Genomic DNA, 23,686 nt, shown 5'->3' on the forward strand with positions numbered 1-23,686 from the left:
GCAAGGTGTGAGCTTGCATTAAGCAAGCTTAAGCTCCTTGCAGACTTAGCCAAATTAAGATAATGTCAAAGGGTGGGCTCTAATCCAAAATGACTGCTGTCCTTATGATAAGGGGAGCTTTGGTCACAGACACAGATACACATAGAAAGGGAAGACTATGTGAGGAGACAAGAAAAATACCATGTGAGGTACGAAATGAAATCATGCTGCTAGAAACAAGGAACACCTGGAGCTCCCAGAAGCCACAAGAGGCAAAGAATGACCCTCACCCACAGGTTTCAAATCAAGCATGGTCCTACTCCGACATCCTGACTTCAGACTTCTACCCCTGCAAGTTCTGAGACAATAGATTTCTATTGTTCTAAGTCACTCAGTTTGAGGTACTTTCCTATGATAACCCTAGGAAACGGATAGTGATCTGGTGGGGTTTATTCCAAAAAAGGAAGTTTGATTCATCATTTGAAAATAAAATGATGTAATTTATCATCTCAAAAGACTAAAGGGAAAAAAGCCCTAGGATAATCACAACAGATACCGAAGAGGCATTTGACAATTTTAACATCAATTGATAAAAATTCAACAAGCCAAGGAAATAGGGTAAATTCTTCTACCTGATGAAGGATATTTATGAAAGACTTGCAGCAAATATCAGACTTAATTGTGAAAGACCAAATGTTTTCTTCCTAAGACTGGCAAAAATGCAGGCTGTCCTTATTCACCACGTGTATACAATATTGAAAGGGAAATATTGCATTTATCAATGCAATAAGGTGAGACAAATAAACAAAAAGCAAAGGGAAAAGAAAGAAATAGAACTCCATTCACAAACCACATGATGGCTTATATAAAATACTCTCAAAGAATCTATCATAAAAACTTTTCTGGTGTACCATGTGAAAATAATTGGAGATTAAGACTCCCCTCCTCGAACACAGGCAGCAACCTCTTCGACCTCAGCCGCAGCAACATCTTCCTAGGAACATCGCCAAAGGCAAGAGAAGCAAGTGCAAAAATGAACTACTGGGATTTCATCAAGATCAAAAGCTTTTGCAGAGCAAAGGAAACAGTTAACAAAACCAAAAGACAACTGACAGAATGGGAGAAGATATTTGCAAACAACTTATCAGATAAAGGGCTATTGTCCAAAATCTATAAAGAACTTAGCAAACTCAACACCCAAAGAATAAATAATCCAATCAAGAAATGGGCAGAAAAAAATATATGTTTATAAAAAATAAAAAATTAAAAAAAAAAAAAAAGAAATGGGCAGAAGATATGAATAGATATTTCTGCAAAGAAGACATCCAGATGGCCAACAGACACATGAAAAAGTGCTCCATACCACTCGGCATCAGGGAAATACAAATCAAAACCACAATGAGATATCACCTCATACCAGTCAGAATGGCTAAAATTAACAAGTCAGGAAACGACAGATGCTGGTGAGGATGCAGAGAAAGCGGAACACTCCTACACTGTTGGTGGGAATGCAAACTGGTGCAACCACTCTGGAAAACAGCATGGAGGTTCCTCAAAATGTTGAAAATAGAACTACCCTATGACCCAGCAATTGCACTACTGGGTATTTACCCTAAAGTTACAAATGTAGTGATCTGAAGGGGCACGTGCACCTAAATGTTTATAGCAGCAATGTCTACAATAGCCAAACTATGGAAAGAACCTGGATGTCCATCAACAGATGAATGGATAATGAAGAGGTGGTATATATACACAATGGAATACTATGCAGCCATCAAAAGAAATGAAATCTTGCCATTTGCAACGACGACGTGGATGGAACTAGAGGGTATCACACTTAGCAAAATAAGTCAATCAGAGAAAGACAACTATCATAGGATCTCCCTGATATGAGGAAGTGGAGATGCAACATGGGGGGTTAAGGGGGTAGGAGAAGAATAAATGAAACAAGATGGGATTGGGAGGGAGACAAACCATAAGTGGCTCTTAATCTCACAAAACAAACTGAGGGTTGCTGGGGGGAGGAGGGTTGGGAAAGGGGGTGGGGTTATGGACACTGGGGAAGGTATGTGCTATGGTGAGTGCTATGAAGTATGTAAACCTGGCGATTCACAGACCTATACCCCTGGGGATAAAAATACATTATATGTTTATTAAAAATTTAAAAAAAAAAAGACTCCCCTCCTCCTAAAGAGAAAAAAAATAACTGATTAAACTGAAAATCAACAACTCTTCTTAGATCCATCAGATAATTCAGGTCACAGGGCAAATTGTCACCCCAAAAATGGAAGAGTTGGGTAAATATGAAGAATCACAGTTTATCTCTGGAGACAGCAATTGGTAGAAACATGAGAGGGTAATGGACTAATTGCAGAAGGCTGAACCATGCATTAGCTTTGAGATAAAATCTCCTGAGGACACAGCCCAAGACGGGGACCTTAAGGAGCACCGCCATGTTCTCAGGATGAAGATCAGAGAAAAGGCCCTCATGCTTCCAGCAAGGGAAGGGGAAAGGGGACCATTATAAAATATGCCCAGCACATTCTGTTCCCCTCAACAAAGGCCTGCCCTCAAGGAGAAGTATTTTACCAGAGATTCATCAACACGGAAGAAGGGAAATACCTAACTTTAGCTCATTCTAGTCTTAGTCTTCCTGTCTCATTTAACAGGGGGAAAAAAACCACCTAAAAAGTCCTTGTAAAGAACAGAAACAAGTCATAGGATTATAGAACATTTGCTCTCTCCTGCACTTACCACAACACAAATACAGTTCCTGTACAGTAAGAGGGAATTACTGCTGGAAAAAACTGGCTTAAAACCTATTTAGGAAGGAGTCTCAGTCTCTTCAACAAATGGTGTTGGGAAAATTGGACAGCCACATACAGAAGAATGAAATTGGACCATTTCTTTACACCACACGCAAAAATACACTCCAAATGGATGAAGGACCTCAATGTGAGAACAGAAGCTATCAAAATCCTTGAGGAGAACACAGTCAGCAACCTCTTCAACCTCAGCCACAACAACTTCTCCCCAGAAACATCACCAAAGGCAAGAAAAGCAAGGGCAAAAATGAACTATTGGGACTTCATCAAGATCAAAACTTTTGCACAGCAAAGGAAACAGTCAAGAAAACCAAAAGACAACTGACAGAATGGAGAAGATATGCGCAAACAACATATCAGATAAAGGGCTAGTATCCAAAATCTGTAAAGAATTTATCAAACTCAACACCCAAAAAACAAATAATCCAGTCACGAAATGGGCAGAAGACATGAACAAACATTTCTGCAAAGACATCCAGGTGGCCAACAAACACGTGAAAAGGGGCTCCACACCACTCAGCATCAAGGAAATACAAATCAAAACCACAGTGAGATACCACCTCACACCAGTCAGAATGGCTAAAACTAACAAGTCAGGGAATGACAAATGTTGACAAGGATGCAGAGAAAGGGGAATCCTCCTACATTGTTGTTAGGAATGCAATTGGTGAAGCCATTCTGGAAAACAGCATGGCGGTTCCTCAAAAAGTTGAAAATAGAGCTACCCTATGACCCAGCAATTGCACTACTGGGTATTTACCCCAAAGGTACAAATGCAGTGATCTGAAGGGGCATGTGCACCTGAATGTTTATAGCAGCAATGTCCACAATAACCAAACTATGGAAAGAACATAGATGTCCATCAACAGATGAATGGCTAAGGAAGAAGTGAGATATATATATATATATATATACATATATATGTATATATATATATATATATATATATATACACACACACACAATGGAATACTATGCAGCCATCAAAAGAAATGAAATCTTGCCATTTGCAATGACATGGATCGAACTAGAGGGTATTATGCTGAGCAAAATCAAACAGAGAAAGACAATTAGCATATGATCTCTCTGATATGAGGGATCTGAGAGACAGGGTGGGAGGTCATGGGAGGTAGGGAGGGAAGAAATGAAACAAGTTGGGATTAGGAGGGAGACAAACCATAAGACATTCTTAATCTCACAAAACAAATTGAGGGTTTCTGGGGGTTGGGGGTAGGGAGAAGGTGGCTAGGTTATGGACATTGGGGGAGATATGTGCTATGGTGAGTGCTATGAAATATGTAAGCCTGGTGATTCACAGACCTGTACCCCTAGGGCAAATAATACATTATATGTTAATTTAAAAAAAAAAAAACTTCTCTTGAAAAACAGCTGTGTTTTGAAACTTTGCTACTTAGAAATGTAACAGTGGAAGATGTGGGGTTTGGGAGGGTTTAGATTTCATGTGAGCATTCATGGAAAAGACAGCTGAGCCCTGGGATAAGGCAAAAGGAGAATGCTTGAGAAAGAGACAGCAAGAAGATGGTGGACTTGGTGTGACATGCCAACCTCAGCAGGTTTAGCTGTCACCCTGATGGGCAGCTTCTGAGGCAGACTACAGGAGAAGAAGGAGATAACTCAGTCCCTGCTGATTCAGTGAGGACTTGGTCTCCAGTTCTGTGATTCAGAGGTAAACCAGTACTGCTGTGCTCTCCATTAATGGGTTCTGGCACATAGCTAAGAGCAGAACTACTGCATAAGAAAGAGAGACAAGACTTGCCTGGGGCCATGCACAGCCAAGGCATACTTGAAAGTAAATCTATCTTCATAAACCAATAAGAAAAAACAAATTTCAACCATAGTGGGTAAATTAAAACTAGTCTTACATCATCTTAATTTCACATCTTGGTTTATGTTATTTTTTAAAATATTTTATTTATTTAGTTGAGGGGGGGGAGAAAACGGGTGAGCATGAGCAGGGGGAGGGGCAAAGGGAGAGGGAGAGAAGTAGACTCCCCTCTGAGCCTGGAGCCTGATGGGAGACTTAATCCCAGGACCTTGGGACATGACCTAAGCCAAAGTCAGATGCTTGAATAAGCGTGGTATTCAGGTGCCCCCCTCACATCTTGCTTCAACATCATGTTGTCTTGTAATGGAAATGTATATATGTTTAATCCATACTTACCTTTCTATTTAATAAACAGGTATTTTTACGTAGGTAAAACACTGAATTTTAATAAACTATGGCTATATAAAGAGAAAAAAATAAGAAGGAGTCTCTAGGGAAACCAAAATACACACTGAATCTGCAGCTGCATATAGAACAACATCCAGGGGTGGGAAAGGGGAGGCTAAGAATTAGCTGAGCAACTTCTACACATAAAGTGAATGACAACAACCCACATCAGAGTGGTAGGAGAGGCTGACACTATCTCACTGTGAACACTACCAGAGGTGTGGCAACACACAATCAGGAGGAAATCAGAACCCTAAGCTTCTCCCTGAGGAGTGAATGGTTTGAACCCCCCTTGTGGCATCCTGACTTTTTCCTTCATCTTAGAAATGAGTCCCCAAAACATGGAAGACTCACAAGACTATGGTGAACTGAGTTGTTCTTAAAGGGTTCACATATGCAAATACACCTACCCCAGGACCAAGCACAGAGGCAGCCAACTGAAAAGTGCCTACCTAGATTTTTGTTAAAAAGTCATGTTAAAACACTAGGCTGAGGGGCTGGCATCTGCATTAATGCACATCGAGGGGTCTGTGGAAATTCTCTTCTAACACGGAGGCCTGGGGCACCATCTTTGCACACCGCTTTGCCTCCCTCCAACCCTCTGGTATCTCCTGGAGTGGAGCTTGTACCCCCATCTGGTGACCTGATTTTGCAGCTGACAGGACTTAGACTCCTGAGTCTCACTGGACTATAAGCAACAGAGGAAGAGTTTTTACCCAGCCTCCACCCCATCTACAGGGCAGAGCATAGAGGCAACAGACTGAGGAGCCCAGACTCTCTGTGAACCAAGCCAATTAATTTCTCCCCACAGGTGTCACCCGAGGGACAGGCTTCTAACCAAACACACATATAAACGCCACAGTCATCCTCTCTAGAGACCTGGGAGGTTAGGACTGTCTGTACTCTGCCATCCTCCAGAGCACCAGTGTCTCCCAGAGGGGAGCTTCTAGACTCAGTGGTGCCCCAGTTTTCATGGCTGCCACTCAGGGGATGCTGCTTGCTTCCCTGGCTCTGGTTCCCAGCAGGGTTTACCTTCCTGGGTCTCATGCGATGGGACTGCACCAGTCACAGAGCTGGTTTTTGGCTAGCACGACCCCCAAGGCAGGTCACAGACAGAGGACTGAAACCAGTGCCTCCCCCCACAGCCCCAGTCTTTCTGTGGAAGAGGCCTTTTAGCTAGTCCTGGAGCTTCAGCCTGAGGGGTGGGCTACTGGTTTGGCACACTAAGGACTGTTGACATATTCTCTAGGGATGGATGTTGGCAACCAAAGTGTCCGCTGGTGAATGACTAATAAAGAAAACATGGTATAGATAGATAGATAGATAGAGGCATAGATATTACTCATATATATATAAATAATAAAGAAAACATGGTATATATATGTGGTGTATGTGATATATATATATATATATATATACCATGTTTTCTTTATATATATGGGTATATATATATATATATACACCATATTTTCTTTATTATTCATTCTCTCTATATATATGTGTGTGTGTATGTATATATATATACATACACACAATTAATTGTTTAGTCATAAAAAAGAGGAAATCTTGCTGTCAGCAACAACACGAATGGACCACAAGGACAGTATGCTAACTGAATTAGAGCAGAGAAAGACAAATACCTTATGATCTCACTTGCATGTGGGAATCAAAACAAACAAAAAAACAAGCTCATAGTTCCAGGGAACAGATTGGTGATTGCCAGAGGTAGGGATGGGGAGTGGGCAAAATTTTAAAGAAGGTCAAAAGGTACAAACTTTTGGTTACAAAATAAATAAATCCTGGGGATATAACATACAGCATGGTGACTGTAGTTAATCATACTGTATTGCATATTTGAAAGTTGCTAAGACTAAATCTTAAAAGTTCCTATCACAAGAAAAAAATTTTGCAACTACGTGTGATGACAGATACTTACTAGACTTGTGGTGATCATTTCACAATATATACAAATATTGAATCATTATGTTGTACACCTGAAACTAATGTTGTATGTCAATTATATCTCAAAAAAAAAAAAAGTTAAACATAGAGGGGCGACTGGGTGGCTCAGTTGTGTAAGTCCAACTCTTTTTTTTTTTTAATTTTTTCAATTTATTTATTTTCAGAAAAACAGTATTCATTATTTTTTCACCACACCCAGTGTCCAACTCTTGATCTCAGCTCAGGTGTTGATCTCAGGGTTGTGAGTTCAAACCCTGTGTTGGGCTCCATGCTGGGCCGAGACTTACTTAAAGAAAAAAAAACAACAACATAGAATTACCTTATAATCTGGGAATTCTCCTTCTCGACTTTTCTCGATTTTCTCCCCAAAAATTAAAAGCAGGGACTCAAAAAGAAACTTGCACACCAGTGTTCACGGAAGTATTATTCACAGTGGCCAAAATGCACAAATAACCCAAATGCCCATCAACAAATAACCTGATTTTTTTTAATGTGATATATACATATAAGGAAATATTACTCAGCCTTAAAAAAGAATAAAATTCTGATACATCTTACATGAATGAAACTTGAAAACGTTATGGTAAGTGAAATAAGGCAGACACAAAAGGACGAATATTATGATTCCACTTATATGACGTAACTAGAGTAGTCAAATTCACTTAAACGGTAAAAACAGAATGGAGGTTATCAGGGGCTGGCAGAAAGGAAAAAAGGAGAATTTAATGGGTATGGGTTTTTTATCTAGGATGATGAGAAAGTTCCTAAAATATAGCGTGGGGATATTTACACAATTTTGTAAATGTACATTATGCTACTAAATTATTAACCTAAAAATGGTTTGAATGGTAGATTTTCTGTGTCTCTGACCTCAATAAGATAATAGGCAACAGATATTATAAAACCATTATAATTAAACAGTGACTAGGAACAAAATAAGCAAAAGAAATTTGAGCATATACACATTCAGAGGCCTAGAGAGTAATGAGTGGCATTAAAAGTCTTCGGGAAAAGAATAGACCATCCCGAAAATGACACTGGACTAACTGGTTAGTGATTTGGGGGAGGAAATTATATCTCTAACTTACTCTACTCACAAAAATACATTTTAGACAGGCTAAATGTCTAAGCATGAAAAGCAGAATTTCAACCATTTGAAAGAAAATATTAATTGAATCTATATGATATCATGGTATGGGAAAGATCACTGCAAAAATGGTCAAAAGCATAAACCATAAAGGAAAACTCTAATTAATCCGACTCACTTCATGACACCAAAGAATCTTTGATACATTGCAAAATGAAATAAAATTTACAAACAAACCCCTTACCTCTAGAGTATATTTTACTATATGTAACTGACATGGGTGTTCTACCCAGATGATTTTAAGAAGTCCTACAAATCCGTAAAAAAATATAAAAACATGAGCAAAATATATGATTGTTGATTAATTTGGCCCATAAACATACTAAGATATGCTCAAGTTCAGTCAGGCTAAAGCTAAAAACTCAAGAGTGTGACAATGCCGAGTGTTGGTGAGGACATGGGGAATGCGAAGCCAGCAGAGGACAGGCAGAAGCATAAATTAAGCATTTTAAAGAGTAAGTTTAGGCAGCAGGTGTCCCACAGTCCAGTACAGTAGTCACTCCTTATCCATGGGTGGTACATTCCAAGACCCCCAGCAGATGCCTGAAACCACAGAGAGTACTTAAACTTATAAACGCTATGTTATTTCCTATTCATACACAATTATGATGAAGTTCGAGTTACAAATTAGGCATGGTGAGAGATTAACAGCAATAATAATAAAATAGACCAGTTACAACAATATACCATAACAAAGGTTATGTGAATATGGCCTCTCTCTCTCAAAATATCTGGTAGTATTGTAGCTCACCTTCTTCTTGGGATGATGGGAGGTGATAAAATGTTTGTGCAAGGAGACAAAGCAAGGTCAATGACATGGGCACTGTCACCTGGTGTTAGGCTACTATTGACCTGCTGACCATACACCAGAAGGAGGATTATCTGCTCCTGGGCTGCAGGTGACCCCCGGAATATACTGAAACCTTGGAGAGCAAAACTGGTTAAGAAGGGACTACTGCATTTCCGATTCTAATTATGGCCTTAAAAAATCTCATACGTGTGTCCAAGAAGGTGTGAACAAGCATGTGCATCTCAGCACTGTTTGCAACAGTGAAAAAAAAAAAAAAAGGAAAAAACTTGTCAATAGAGGAACAGGTAAATAAAACCCATCTTGGGCGCTTGGGTGGCCCAGACAGTTAAGTAGCTGCCTTTGGCTCAGGTCATGATTCCAGGGTCCTGGTATCGAGCCCCACGACAGGCTCCTTGCTCAGCAGGGAGCCTGCTTCTGTGGCTGGCCATTCCCCCTGTATGTGCTTCTGTCTCTTCTCTCGCTTGCTCTCTGTCAAATAAATAAAAAAATTCTTTAAAAAAAAAAGTCTTAATCATGTGATGAAATATTGTGGAGATGTTTAAAAGAGTGACTATCGGGGCACTTAGGTGGCTCAGTGCGTTAAGCCTCTGCCTTCTGCTCAGGTCATGATCCCAGGGTCCTGGGATCAAGCCCCGCATTGGGCTCTCTGCTCAACAGGGAGTCTGCTTCCCCCCTCTCTCTGCCTGCCTCTGCCTACTTGTGATCTCTGTCTCTCTGTCAAATAAATAAATAAAATCTTAAAAAAAAAAAGAGTGACTATCAACAGATGATAGATGATATGGTAGATAGAGCTGAGAAATCTAAGAGTGATGTGAAAATGATAGACATGTACTCTACTAAATCATTTATGTAAACTTTTCAGAAACGTAAGTACAATATTCTGTCTTGCTTATGGATCTGTATTTGTAAATGTAGGTATGTAAATGTATTTTTAAATGACTGAAATCATTCACAACACACTCAGAATAGTAAGTGCCTGGAGCAGGAGCCAAGGTAGGGAGACAGAGGGATTGAGCGTGGAGGTAACATTAAAGGCAATTTTTGCTTTGCCTTATCTCCAATGATTTCTTTAAAAATTAATTAATCAATTCAATTTAAATTAAATAAAAATTTAAAAACAAACATTTAAAAACATAAAACCAAAAAATAACTATATACATATATAGTTTATAAGTATGTGTGTGTGTGTGTGTGTGTGTGTGTGTGTGTGTGTGTGTAGGTTTATTCTGTATGGTGAACATATGCATGTTTGTTGAATTTTATATACATGGGCACAGATACACATCACACAGAGTGAGTACACTGGCAACCGCCAAACAGTGACAGTCCAAACTACTAGAATGTTTTTAAGCAGTGGGTAAGTGAATATGAATCTGTCGTTTGGTTTATTATTTTTCTGGCCAAGGTACAGGGCACTGATTCCAGCCTCTTGACACCTGTTCCGCAAAATTTCAAGGGCCAGGCCCTGGAATGAAAGGGAAGGACTGGCTCCCTGGGTGAGCCTGGGACTCCCAGAATGGACCAAGTTCAGTTACTGGAACAGTTGCAGCTGCTCTTAAAGGGACCACACACTGAAACAGAGGGTTTCCTAGTTACTCACCAGTTGGGCTGGGGACAACAATTTTGACTGGAAAACTGACCCGTTCCGGTTAATATCGTGAATGTCTTCACCCAGCACCAACAGTCCTAATCCGGACGGTGGCCCCTGGTCCTGGCTCGGAATCAGCAGAAACCTTCCCAGCTTGCCTCTGGAAGTTCTGAGAGTGGAGGGCTCAACGCCACCCTCACTCTGTGCTCCTGGGACAGGGCTGTCCTTCCACACTCTCCCAGCCTGCTTTCCTTGCTCTCTGAAGTACCTCCCTCCTTTCAATTCAGCCTGAAGGATAAAAGAGTTAATTCGCTTTTCCTCCAAATGGTGAAAAAAAAAAAGGAAGGAACATGCCTTCCTAATAGGTGAACACTTAAAGATAAGACAGTACCTCACCGGATACATGAATTTAACGTAGATTTGATAATTGATGATTTTCACCAATACTGTTGAAGACTAAGTCACTGGCTCTCAAATTATAGGGTCTCAGGATTCTTCAGATTCTTAAAAAAGACCAAAGAACCTAAGGAACTTTTGTTTATGTAGCTTATATCTATTGCTAGTATTTACCATATTAGAAATTACACTGGTACAACCATTCCTGAGAACAATCCAGCATGACATAGTGAAATGAAATACGTAAGCCCGAAACCTCTGGCATTTACTCTAGGACATATATACAAAAAAACAAAACAAAACAAAACAAAACCAAAAAAACACCACTACAGGGCAGGTTCATAGAAGCTGTGTACAAGTTCATAAAAGCAAGAAGAGTTGGGAATAACCTAGGTAAGTATGAGTAGAGGAAAAGATGAGCTATGGTATGTGACTGCACCAGTCAGAAGGATGTCATATAAAAAAATAAAAATAAAAATAAAAAAAGAAGGATGTCATATAAAATAACATGACTAGATCCTGAAGACCTAGCATTTTATGAGAGTTGGCAGAATGAGATTTATAGTACAATATACTTTATGTAAAATTTTAAAACTTATACAAAGTAAATATTATTGTAGAGTTTTCCAAGGAAATATATTCAAAATAGAGAAGATGGCTGGTGGGGGAGGGGACAAACATTAACTATATGAGCGAGTGAGGAATGTGGAAATGCAGACAGGAGATGAAAAAAAAACTGCTCATGAGAGAGAGACATCCAAAGATGGATTACTCTGTAAGGCTGTCACAGGTAGACAAGAGAATTTTTGTGGTCCTTCTAAAAAAAAAAAAGAAAAAAGTGATTTATTTTTCGTCCTTCTCTTCCTGTTTCTCACCATTCCCAGGTAAATTCCACACATGTGCATATACACTTTTAATTTCTTCTTACCACCATATTTAAATTATTAGAATATCAGTTGGCGGGGTGCCTGGGTGGCTCAGTCAATTAAGCATTTGGCTTCAGCTCAGGTCATGATTTCAGAATCCTGGGATCGAGCCCCATATTGGGCTCCCTGCTCAGCAAGGACTCTGCTTCTCCCTCTCCCTCTGCCTGCTGTTCTGCCTGCTTTTGTTCTCTCTCTTTTGGTCAAGTAAATAAATAAGAATATATGAGCTGGGGAAGTGATGTCTGTGCTTCATGTGTCATGAAACAGCTTCTGATTCACTATTATCATCTCAAATGTAGAAGGTTCGCTTCCCTGGATGAATCTGAAAAGGGAACATCTCACAAGTTGATAGTACTTGGAAATCAACACTTGGAACAGAGTTAGCCGCCCTCCCCTAACCCTGTATTTTTAAAACGGAACATCGCTTCTAGCAAAGATGTTAACTGGATGAAATGTAACATAAGCCCAACTGGCAGAAAGCAGCTCCTTGAACACACTGGGGAAGAAGAGGTACATCTGCTCAACCTGATTTGCTTCTCCCTACCACACCCAGCTTGGAGCCCCTTATCAGCGCTCGATAGGGCGCTATGACCATGTGATAGGTCACAGTTTAGGGAAACTATGGAGCAGGGCCCACTTCTAGACTGTCCACCAGGAGACTTAATTGTGCCCATTCTCCTATTAGTTTGAGAGAATGCCCTAACAAAATGCCACAGACTACATGGCTACATGATATAGATATAAATCTATTTTCTCACAGTTCTGGAGACTAGAAGATCAAGGTGCTGGCAGGTTAGGCTTCTTCCAAGACCCCTCTCCTTGCCTTGCAGATGACCATCTTCTTGCTGTGTTCTCATGTGATCTTTCCTCTGTAGACACACATTCCTGGAGGCTCTCTGTAGATTCTAATCTCTTCTTAAAAAGATACCAGTCATATCAGATTAAGGCTCACTCTAAAGGGCTCATTTTAACTTAATTTCCTCTTTAAAGGAAAAAAATATGACTTTTTCATATTCAGAGGCACTAGAGATTAGGACTTCGATATATGAATTTTTTGAGGAGACGTATTTCAATCCATAACAATTTCCAAAGGGTCTTGCTCATGATCAGTTTCCTCTTGAAGCTTTAGCAGCCAAGGAGTTTAGTACCAACCACAGTGCTCATTTTCTGAATCAGGTGTATTTTAAGAGGATACCAGACCCAAAGAATGAGCTTCCTTCTCCAGCCCCAGACTCCAGGCATACTCATCATCTCCTCTTCTCCAACATAACCTAGTGAGTAACTGGGATATCCTTAGGGCTTATCACATTGCCTTCCTTAAGATAAAACTTGGCTTATTCATCTTTGACATCCTGATTACCATCACAGCTGCTGGCATTCTAATAAATTATGTACAGATGTACCTTGTGTGCAGGCCATGAGCACAGGCTGAAAGTGAAGAACACTGGGGAGGATGGGAGAACCAGAAGAAGATGCCATGAGGGAGTCAGACAGGGTGGGCCAGAAACTAATGTGCTACCCCTTCACTTTTGCAGTGACCTCCTTGTATGGAAGTATGCACTTCCAAGTTATAGCAAGATGCCAGGCAATTTCCAATTTGAAAATATGCATGGGAAATAGAAAAAATGATAGATTTCTTATAGTTCTCTCATACTTATTTAAAACTTATAATTCTCAAGGCATAGTGTTTATGTGTTTGACCAGGAAAAGGTAGGAACACAGTATTCTCATATTCCAGGGAAAACCAGCAATGGACTTGTTCCGAACAAACCTGTCAGTCTTAGGACACAAAATTACCCATCAGATCTTTAGAAGTGAACCTTAAAGATCTGACCAAGAGGAGGGGAAACCACTGAAGACAGTGGTGGTTGTCTGGGTTGGAAGGCCTGAGGTGAGACAGAAAGAAGGGTTAGATGGCAAATTATGAAATGAAATTACACCTTTCTTGTCAAGACTGGCCATTGTTGGGGCACCTGGGTGGCTCAGTTGGTAAAGCATCTGACTCTTGATTTAGACTCAGGTCATGATCTCAGGGTTGTGAGATCAACCCCCACATTGGGCTATGCACTGGGTGTGGAGCCTGCTTGGGATACTCTCTCTCCCTCTCCCTCTGTCCCCCACTCCTCTCTCTCATCCTCTCTCAAAATTTAAATAAATAAATAAATAAATTTTAAAAAGACTGACCATTGTTCTGCAGAGAAATTTGTCTTCAGTTCATTTCCTGGTATTCTCTAGTCTATACTTTTACTTTAAGGATGCTCTTCCCAGCCTCCCCTTGAAAGACTACTATGGACTAGACTGTGCCCCCAAAAAAGATATGGTGATGTCCTAATCCCTGGTATCTGAGAATGTGCCCTTACTTGGAAATAGGGTCTTCGTAAATGTAGCCGAGTTGAGAAGATGTCATTAGGTGGATCCTAATCTAATAGGATCAGGGTCCTTATAAGAAGACAGTGCCGTGTATAGACAGAAACCCACCAAGAGGAGTGCCACATGATGATGGACAAAGAGAATGGAGTGATGGGTCTATCATCAAGAGAACACTAAGAATTGATAGCCACCACCAAAAACTAGGAAAAGGCGAGAGGATTCTCCTCAAAACCTCAGAGGGAGCATGGCTCTACGGATACCTTGATCTCAGACTTGTATCCTCCAGAATTGTGAAAATACACTTCTCTTGTTTTAAGCCACCTGGTTTGTTGGGCTCTAAGAAGCTGACACAAACTTCTGGATACAGCAGCTCTAAGGAACTGATACAAAGACAAACCTCCTGGAAGCACTATCTATACCAGCGGACTCTGCTTTATCAACTCTCATTAACCATTCAGCTTGATGAAATCTGGGTACGACCACTCCCCAGAAACTGCTCACAAACATCACTGCTTGTCAATATCCTGCTTGTCAACTGCTCCAACAGACTCTTCTTAGATCCCTATGTCACTTCCTGGGAGCATCTTCTTTCTCTGTCCACCTCCAAAACATTAGTGGGCAGCAGGACTCTGTCCTGGTTCCCTTCTTTTCTTGTTTGAACCCCTCTCAGTGTGAGAGTCCATCCATTCTAACATCCAGGTGATAATCATAACCATGAGAGAGGCCCAAATTCAAATCACCCCAAACCTATTCCACCTTACATTTCCTGTAAGTTGAGAAATAGTTTAACAATCTATCGTGCTGCCAGAAAACAAACTAAAACCCTTCAGCTTATTCACTCTCCAGAGTAGCTACTCCACATTCAACTGTCAATTTCCTCTTAAATACCTTCTCCATCCACCACCATTGCCAAAAGTCTACCATGACCCACTAGTTTCTCACCTGCACTGTCACATGATCCTCCTCCTTAGTTATGTCCTACCCCATGTGCCTATTTCTTTCCAAAATACAAGTATGATGATGTCACTCTCCGCTTAAGAACATGACTGCCCTCAAAATGGAGCCCAAGCTCCTTAACAAGAGTGTTCTATAACCTGACCCCTGGTTACTTAGTCTTTCTTGCCCCTCACCCTCTTTTTTCCAATTAGATTGAACATTGAACAACTTTTGGGTCCCTATACTCAAGTCACTTCCTTGCCTATAAACTCTGGCATGTGATACCTCACTAGACTGTAATTCCCACAAGGACAAGAACCAAGTCTAATTCACATGCCTCTTCTCCACAGCCCTGCTAAGGGAAAACCTTTACCAGTGGCAGAAAGCAGGTTCCCACCCTTCAAAACAAGTAGTTCTAGAAAACATCTAGAACATTCCCAGAGGAACTGAGCTCCCACTGGCCACAGGAGTGATTTTCAGACCACATTGTTATATTGGCTCTTCCTCACTCCCTCATGGTCACAATATCCCTGCCCCTCACTCAGGCTTTTGGAAGTATTACCCAATGGTTTTAGAAGTGGGATCTGTAATACTTTGGGGGGAAAATAATCCACATTCAGAGCTCTGTTAAGATTTGTGGCTTAAAATAAATTCAAATGCTCAGAAAATTCAAAATGCATTATGTGTAACTTGCATTAAATGACAAATTAAGTAAGAAATTATAGCATATTTAGGATAATCACAGGGAATGAGGCTTCTTTGGTTTCCAGACCTGTGGGCTGCAGTTATAGCAATCTTCAGGTCATGAGAGTTCACCACGATAAGTAGTAAGGAGAGAAGTCTTCACTGATAGAGTGGGATTTGAGCTTGGTTTCCCAAAATAAATACATTATCAAAATCTTGACCCCCAGAAATCCTCATTGGTTTACTGGGGCTACTCAGAGTAAGGACATCCAACACTGAGTCTAGGAAGAACAGATTCTAGAGTTTGTGTGAGTATTTGATGCTATGAAATTAAAGTCATAATGACATCAATAAAGACTAATTTATAATGCATAATGATGTACCTTTCCACTGTCTCTACATGTATGAACTACTCAATGGTGATTAACAGTATATACTTGGGAAAAAAACACATCTTTGTGTCCGAATCCCAGCTCAGCCACTGATTTTGCAACTTTGGGAAAGTTTTCTTAATTTTATCTGAAACTCAATTTCTTCATCTGTATAATGAAGATAAGCTATTGCTATGGGTTGTCACAAAGATGAAATAAGATTATACATATATATATAGAGAGAGAGAGCACTTAGTCCAGTTTCTGATACATGTGTTTTTAAATAATATGTATTGTAATTGTGTCTCGTGCCCTTTCATCTCTTAGGAAAGGTTAAGTAAATGGCCTAAAGAAGAGCTAGAACTAGTGCCTGGGCTCCTGAATCAATCTTGACTTCATGAGTTTGTTTATAGGTTATGATTTATAAACCCAGTACAACAGAAATTTGCTCACAATGCTAATATAAACAGCCAAGGGGTTTTCTTTTTTTTTTTTCTTTTTGTTTCTTTTCACTTGGCTCACCTTATTACCACACACCGACTGTGAGACTTATCCAGTTCTCACAGTGCGTGGAGAGGCAGGTGAGCAATTAACTTTAACATTCTGAAGCCAACATGGACATTGACAGGCTAATGTTGACCTTGTAGCCTTGACAGGGACATTATGGTTTATATTGCTATCCCTGCCAACCAACACCAAGCAAAAAACACCTGGAGAAGTGGGCTGAAGCCATGCTACTCAAGGTCACCAAGTCATTCTCAATATCATCAACCACAGTCAAGATATTCTGTGGAAGGAAAATAGGACAAAGCTAGTATCAATGAATTCCATGTTCTGTGGACTTGGAGATCTAGTAGTTCTCTGAATTAATAATGAGCATTAGTTTCCTGTGGCTACAGTAACAAATTATCATGAACCTGCTGACTTAAAACACCAGAAATGTATTCTACCACAGCTCTCTAGGCCAGAAATCCAAAATTAGTCCTAGTGAACCAAAAATCAAGGTGTTGATTCATGGGGCAACTGGGTTGCTCAGTCAGTTAAGCAGCTGAATCTTGATTTTGACTCAGGTCATGATCTCAGGGTCCTGGAATCCAGCCCCACCTCACCATGCGCGCTGCATTCAGAGGGAGCTTTGCGTTCAGTGCGGAGTATGCTTACGATTCTCTCCCTCCTTCTTCCCCCTCTCCCTGCCCCACTAGTACGCCCTCACTCTAAAATAAATGCATAAATCTTTAAAAGAGAAAAAAAATCAAGGTACCGACAAAACACCTCGCTCTCTCTGGAGGCTCAAAGGAAGAATCCAGTCTTCATCTCATCCAGCTTCTGATGGCTGCCAACATTCATTGGCTTGTGGCCGTAAAACTCCAATTCTCCCCCTTCATCTTCCCATGACCATCTTCTCTTTTTCCTGTGTAATCTCCCTTTCCTTCTCTCTATTTAAGGACACCTGTAATAGCATTTACGGCTGATTCAGCTAATCCAAGATAACCTCTCCATCTGGAGATCCTTATTCAATTACAGCTGCAAACTCTTTTCCAAATGAGGTATCATTCACAGGTTGCAGGCATTAGGATGTGGAAATCTTAGGGGGTGGGTGCATTTTCAGCCTACCACAATGGGCTCATACTTCCTAAAACATAATATCCAGGTACTCCATCAGGCTTGTTTCTAAGATATAAAATGGGCCCCTCTATTCACAAATATATATTCTTTACCATGATTTAACAGGAAATGCCTGAAAATCCAACCATGATCCCTAAAAGAGTCTAATGTCTGCTCCCATGGTTCTTCACGCAACAATGCTGGCTGTCTGGTGAGTTGCCTTCTGCCCGACAATTTAACACTTCCCTGAAGAGTCTTCTCATATATATACACCTTTGATTACCTTCCTTTCCACTAGCACAGTAATTCGTGAAAATAATACATTATAAGGAATATACAGCCTTAAGAAGAAACGTTTTTGAAATGTGTAGGTTAAAAGAACAGAGCAAATCCAGTAAGTGACTGGTAAATTTCCCAAATCTGGGAAAGCTGTCCCCAACACAGCCTCCCAGAAGCCGACCCTCCAAAAAGGGAGATAAAGCGCCAACAACTCGAGCTGCCACAAGAATGCAGGGGTTGCTTTTCCCAGTTGCAGGTGATGTAGAAAGACATCCCCTTGGCTTCTCGCTCTTCATCCAGCCCTCGCCACGCCCGCCTTGAAGGGAGTGCTGTCACCAGGTCCCGCTTACAGCTGAAGCGCGTCCCGATGGTCAAGTCTCTAGCCAGTCACAGGGCTTGAAGTGGTCCGGCCAACTCGGCTCTGTCCGCAGAGCGCCCAGCCACTACCTCGCGCGTCCGCGTTTGTCTGCGGAGCGCTCGCAGTTGGCCCCGGTGAGCTAGCTCGGATAGAGCTGGAGAGCCGCTAGCCGCGGGCCGTCGCGGGCTACCCCGACCCTGCAGCTTGGCTTCACACGGCCCGCAGACTCCGGGACCGCGCCCAGGGCGCACCCCCTTTCCCCCATCCCCCGCCCCAGCCGTGCTCAGGACCGCGCCCACGCGCGCCGCCGACGCACCCGCAGCTCCGCAGATTTTGATCCTTGAGTACACGGAGGCGCGCACGCGCACAGCCGTCAGTGCGGACCCCGACCTGGCAAAGCCTGGGACTTGGGCCTCCTCGGCCGCCGTCGCCCGCTCTGCGTGCAGCTAGCGGAGCCACAGTAGTCCGGCCACCGTAGGCTCCTGTGGCCCTAGCAACGTGGGAGATCCCAGCCTTCGGACTGGAAAGCTGGGAGGAGAAAATAGGACGGCGCAAGCGCTGAAAACTTAAGCCGGCTCAAGAAGGGGGAATGTTTGATGGTCAGACTCAGACGGGGCCAGTAGCCTTGGGGATGGCAGAGTATGAGAATTCTTAAGGTTTTCTGGTGTAGTCGGTAAGAATGGTGGCCGGCGAACTCTGGTGACCAAGAAATGTCATGCGTCTTGATTTTTTGGGTCTCAGTCAATTTCTGACTCCTCTGAACCACGTCCACCCACCCTTCCCTGCTCCCATCGGATGTGCTTGTTGAATAAAAATTACCCAAGCCCTTGTTGGAATCTCCTTAGCAGGGATTAGGCCAAATTCTGACTTGCTGGTAAATTCATGGTTAGCAATTTACCCAGGGTCACATTGCCAGTAAGTGACAGGATTCACACCCAGTTAGCCTAGACTCCAGAGGCTGTTCTCTTAACCAAGATGCTAAGTCTCTTTATGAAATGTTTAGCCTCAGCTGTATTAGAAACCAGTTTGGGTCATAGTGCTCCGAACCATGAAGCGCACTGGACTAAGAGTCAAAAAATAGGACTAGCAGTCAGAAGATGACCTATAATAAGACTCTACAGTTCTCTCCTCTTCAGTGTCCTCTGGATGAAATGGGGTTAATGTCCGAGGTGTAGGAATTCTAGGTAGTGTAACTGGTCATTTGAAGGCCACATCCAGACCATCATAATGATATCTCCCGGCTAACAGATTTTTAAGCCCAGCTGCAGCAGCTAGCTCCTAGGTGAAGTAGCCTCATCATCGCTGACGCAAAATTAGATTTTTTACCACTAAACTGGTTGGTGCACGAGGACAGATGAGACATTCTGAGGGTGCAAAGGAGGCAATTATAACACTAGCTGCCCCCTATACCCACTCCCTCTCCACCTCCCTTCAAACAGACACAAGAATTTAACTGAATTCCACATGGGGAAGGGAAGCAGACTTGAGACAGTGACTCTTTGGTCAAAATGCCACTTACCAGTTTCAGAGAAATCCCTCACATCACATATGGCTGAATAGCTCGTGGAATTATCCACAGTCCATATCAATTTACATTTTACTTTCCAAAACAAGTGTAATGCCCCCCCCAAAAAAGAGCAGCAACATCTAGGTACTTCTTAAGGCACACGTGCTGACTTCCTTGAAGCCAGAGGCCAGTGACACATGAAAGCACAGATCAGAGGGAGTTTCAGGTGAAATCTGCAGCTATTCTCTCCCTCTCTCTAGGGAACCTTAGTTGGCTAGTCAGAACAGGTTCCTGGAGAGGGTTCTCCTTGTGTGAAAACTGATTTGCAGGCTCAAAGGCTTGTGCTCCCCTGAGGCAAAAGGGAGTTTTCTTATATTTAAGAAATAATCAAAATGGTTCCTATTATAACAGACTTTTTTATGGAAATAGGCTGCCTTGCTCAAACACTCAAAATCAAATGGCAGGCTCATTTGATCATAAGATCAATGGCTGTATTATATGTGAAATTTTATATCCATTCCAAATAGGAAATAGAAATTTTTAAATTGCTTCATTTTGAACATTTTCACCTAAAACCCAAAGCATTCCAAAGGGAAATTGCACTTAAAGGCTATTTGAATGAATGAATGAATGAATGAATGAATGAACGCAGTTTGCTCCATTCTTACAGAAACCCTACCTTTTCACTTCTGAGACCCTTTATAGACTCCAGGAAGTGAGACTTCATCTAGCTTACCCACAGAAGTCTTGGGTAATGGAACTTTAGACTGAGCTCTAGACCAATCACATTCACCCATTCTGATCTTTAAACTTGTGAGAGATAGGGATTTCACAATCTACTCAATAAACAACCTCCATGCTTAAAAACCCTCAACTTTGGAGTTGTTTTCCTGGCTCTAATCCAGGCCTTCCTCCCAACAATTCAGCATTATAGAACCCTAGATCTGGAAAACAACCTTACAGGTGGTTGTATTCGTTTTCCAACAAACTTGATGGATTAAAACACAAATTTATTATTTTACAGTTCTGTACATTAGAGTTCCAACAGAAGTCAAAAACTCAACACAAGTCATAAAAATAGTGCTAACAGGGCTGTGTTCCTTTCTGGAGGCTGTGTGTGGGGCAGGGGACTCTTTTCTTGCCTTTTCTACCTTTTAAAGGCTACCCATATTCCTTGGGTTGTGGCCCCCTTCCTCTTTCTTCATAGCCAGCAATATTGCACCTCTCTGTTCTTCACATTATCCTTTGACTGCAACATCAGCCAGGAAATGTCTGATTTTAAGGACACATAATTAGATTCTTCCCCTCATCCCAATAGTCCAGAATAATCTCCCCATGTTAAGGTCCATCACATGTATAAAATGCCTTCTACCATGTAAAATAACACTCAAAGGTTCTAGAGATTAGGATGTAGACATCATTGGGAGCATCATCATTCTGTGTATCACAGGCATCTCTTCCAACTCCTCTCTAGAAAAAGGAATTCCCTTTCAGATGCTCCTCGAATCTGAGTACTTCTACAGATGGGGAGTTTATTACTTCACAAGGCCATAAAACGGTAATGCTGACCAACTCTAAATGTCACAGAATTATTACATTCAGCCCAGTAGCTCCCATGCATAGGTCCTTGTCTTTTTTTTTTTAAGATTTTATTTATTTATTTGACAGGCAGAGATCACAAGTAGGCAGAGAGGCAGGCAGAGAGAGAATGGGGGAAGCAGGCTCTCCACTGAGCAGGGAGCCCGATGCGGGGCTTGATCCCAGAACACTGAGATCATGACCTGAGCCGAAGGCAGAGGCTTAACCCTCTGAGCCACGCAGGCGCCCCACATAAGTCCTTGTCTTAAGAAGCACAGGAGAAAACCTAAACTGGTATCCCCTCCTACATATCCCCCACATGAAGGTCTTGACACATTTGAAGACAGCCAGAAAATTTCCCTTTTATTCATTAGTTGAACAAATTGAACACCTATTGTATGTGGATGCTATATTCTAGGCTTCAGAGATACAGTGATTAATCAGCCAAAGTCCCCAATCTCTTCTTCTAGTGAAGGAAGCAGGTGAATAATCCAATAGACAGAAAGCCTTAGCATCATCTTGAATACTACCAAATCAGAGGGACCAAAATAATTTTTGAAAGAATTTTATATATGTTTTAAAAATCTCCTGTTGGGCCACCTGGGTGGCTCAGTGGGTTAAGTGTCTGACTCTTGATTTCAGCTCAGGTTGTGATCTCTAAGGTCATGAGACTGAGCCCCACATCAGGCTCTGTGCTGGGCATGGAGTCTTCTTAAGATTTTCTCTCTCTCTCTCTCTCTCCCTCTGTCCCTTCCCTCCCCCCACACACAAAAAAATTCCTGTCTGGCAATTATGGAGGGGGTGGGTAGAACTGGTTAGACCTTTGTACACATATTTTATGTTTTAGTATTGTTTGCATTTTGAATAATGGAAGAATACCAAAACCTTTTCAGAGCCATGGTTCTCTGAAGATCTTACTCTAGCCTTGAGGGAGAAACAATTATTAATGAGGCAGATCGGTTTCTATTAGATTAAGCAAAGATGGCTTCCTGGAAAAAGTAGAGCCTTCCACGATGACCATCCAAGATTTCAGTAAGCCAGGACTAGCGGGGAGACATTCCATAGACTTGAACTGACACCAAAGCAGCCAGATGAGAGGGGGGATCAGGGCAGATAAGCCTCCTAGTTTGGGCATATGGCTGAAGACAGGGCATTTCCTCTAGTTGTTTTAGAAGTCTTCGCAAAGGCACAGAGAAGGCTAGGAATTCAGTGGCAATGGGATAGCACAGTTCTGGCATCTCCCCGTACTATCTGTAAAGAACCTGTAAAGCAAGAAATAACCAAAAGTCAGATGTGGAGGATGAGCAAGGCACTTAGAAGTTGGACTCCCCAGTTCGAGCATATTTTTTCACATGATCGGCAGCACATCAGAATAGGGAGGTCTGACCCTGTAGTGCTCAAAGGGAAGGTAACATGAGCCCACCAATGCCCTCTTCAGAAATAACGTGAGGGCGTTTGCAGCACAAGAGCCACTTCTTACAGTGTCCCTCTCTGCAAGCTTACAAAATCCAGGCCTAAAGCACCTTGGCTTGCTGTGGTTGAGTTTACCCGAGTCACTCAAAACACCAGGCTGTGACAATCTGTAAAGCAAAAGCTAGAGGATGCTCCAATGGGTGAAGTCGTCGAGGCATTTTTCTTATTCATTTACCTTAAATTTTACCCTTTTCTCTTCATCTAAATGCAGCCTCTCCACATGCGTTCTCAGAGCTGGTAAGAGGGATGTGTCATTCCCACTCATAGTCTCCGCTGCTGTTTCTAGATGTCACTGAAATAATGTAAATAAACCTAAGCAGTTTTCATTCAAATGTCCTGACATAGAAAATGAAAAAAAAAAAAATCTGTTTATTTTCAATTCAGCTTTCCCAGAGGCTCTGCTGTTGACACAATAATATTAAAAGTTCACTGGACTGAGTTATCTGATGATACAGCTTTGTCATTGTTGGGGAAGTGATGCATTCTGTAATCAACATTTGAGGTCTCTCCTTTGATTTCACTTTCTTATTAGAAGGCTTTTTTGCCAAATGATTAAATTCGTGTATTTATTTTGGCATGTCTTCCTGTTAGACTCAGAAGAATTCTGACATTTTTGGCTACAGATTGATGTCAGTCATGGTTCTGAAGACCTTAATGA

At 41.6% G+C, this 23,686-nt stretch overlaps 1 protein-coding gene across 12 annotated transcripts in view; it reads right to left on the reverse strand.

The window, feature by feature from the left end:
• RNF6 (ring finger protein 6) overlaps positions 1–23,686 on the reverse strand; it is a 282,619-nt gene that overhangs the window by 222,281 nt on the left and 36,652 nt on the right. For 2 of the 12 annotated variants that reach the window (XR_004279136.1, XM_032314719.1), the window contains one exon: positions 22,331–22,817. The exons of 2 other annotated variants lie outside the window; for them this stretch is intronic. Coding sequence is in view for 2 of the 10 variants with exons in the window: in XM_032314719.1 (XP_032170610.1) it covers positions 22,803–22,817 (15 nt within the window). In the remaining 8 variants the exon portion in view is untranslated. 8 more of the 12 variants (XR_004279137.1, XR_004279132.1, XR_004279135.1 and 5 more) reach the window with 7 other exon arrangements.

This window comes from Mustela erminea, chromosome 15, assembly GCF_009829155.1.
Source record: "Mustela erminea isolate mMusErm1 chromosome 15, mMusErm1.Pri, whole genome shotgun sequence".
NCBI lineage: Eukaryota > Metazoa > Chordata > Mammalia > Carnivora > Mustelidae > Mustela > Mustela erminea.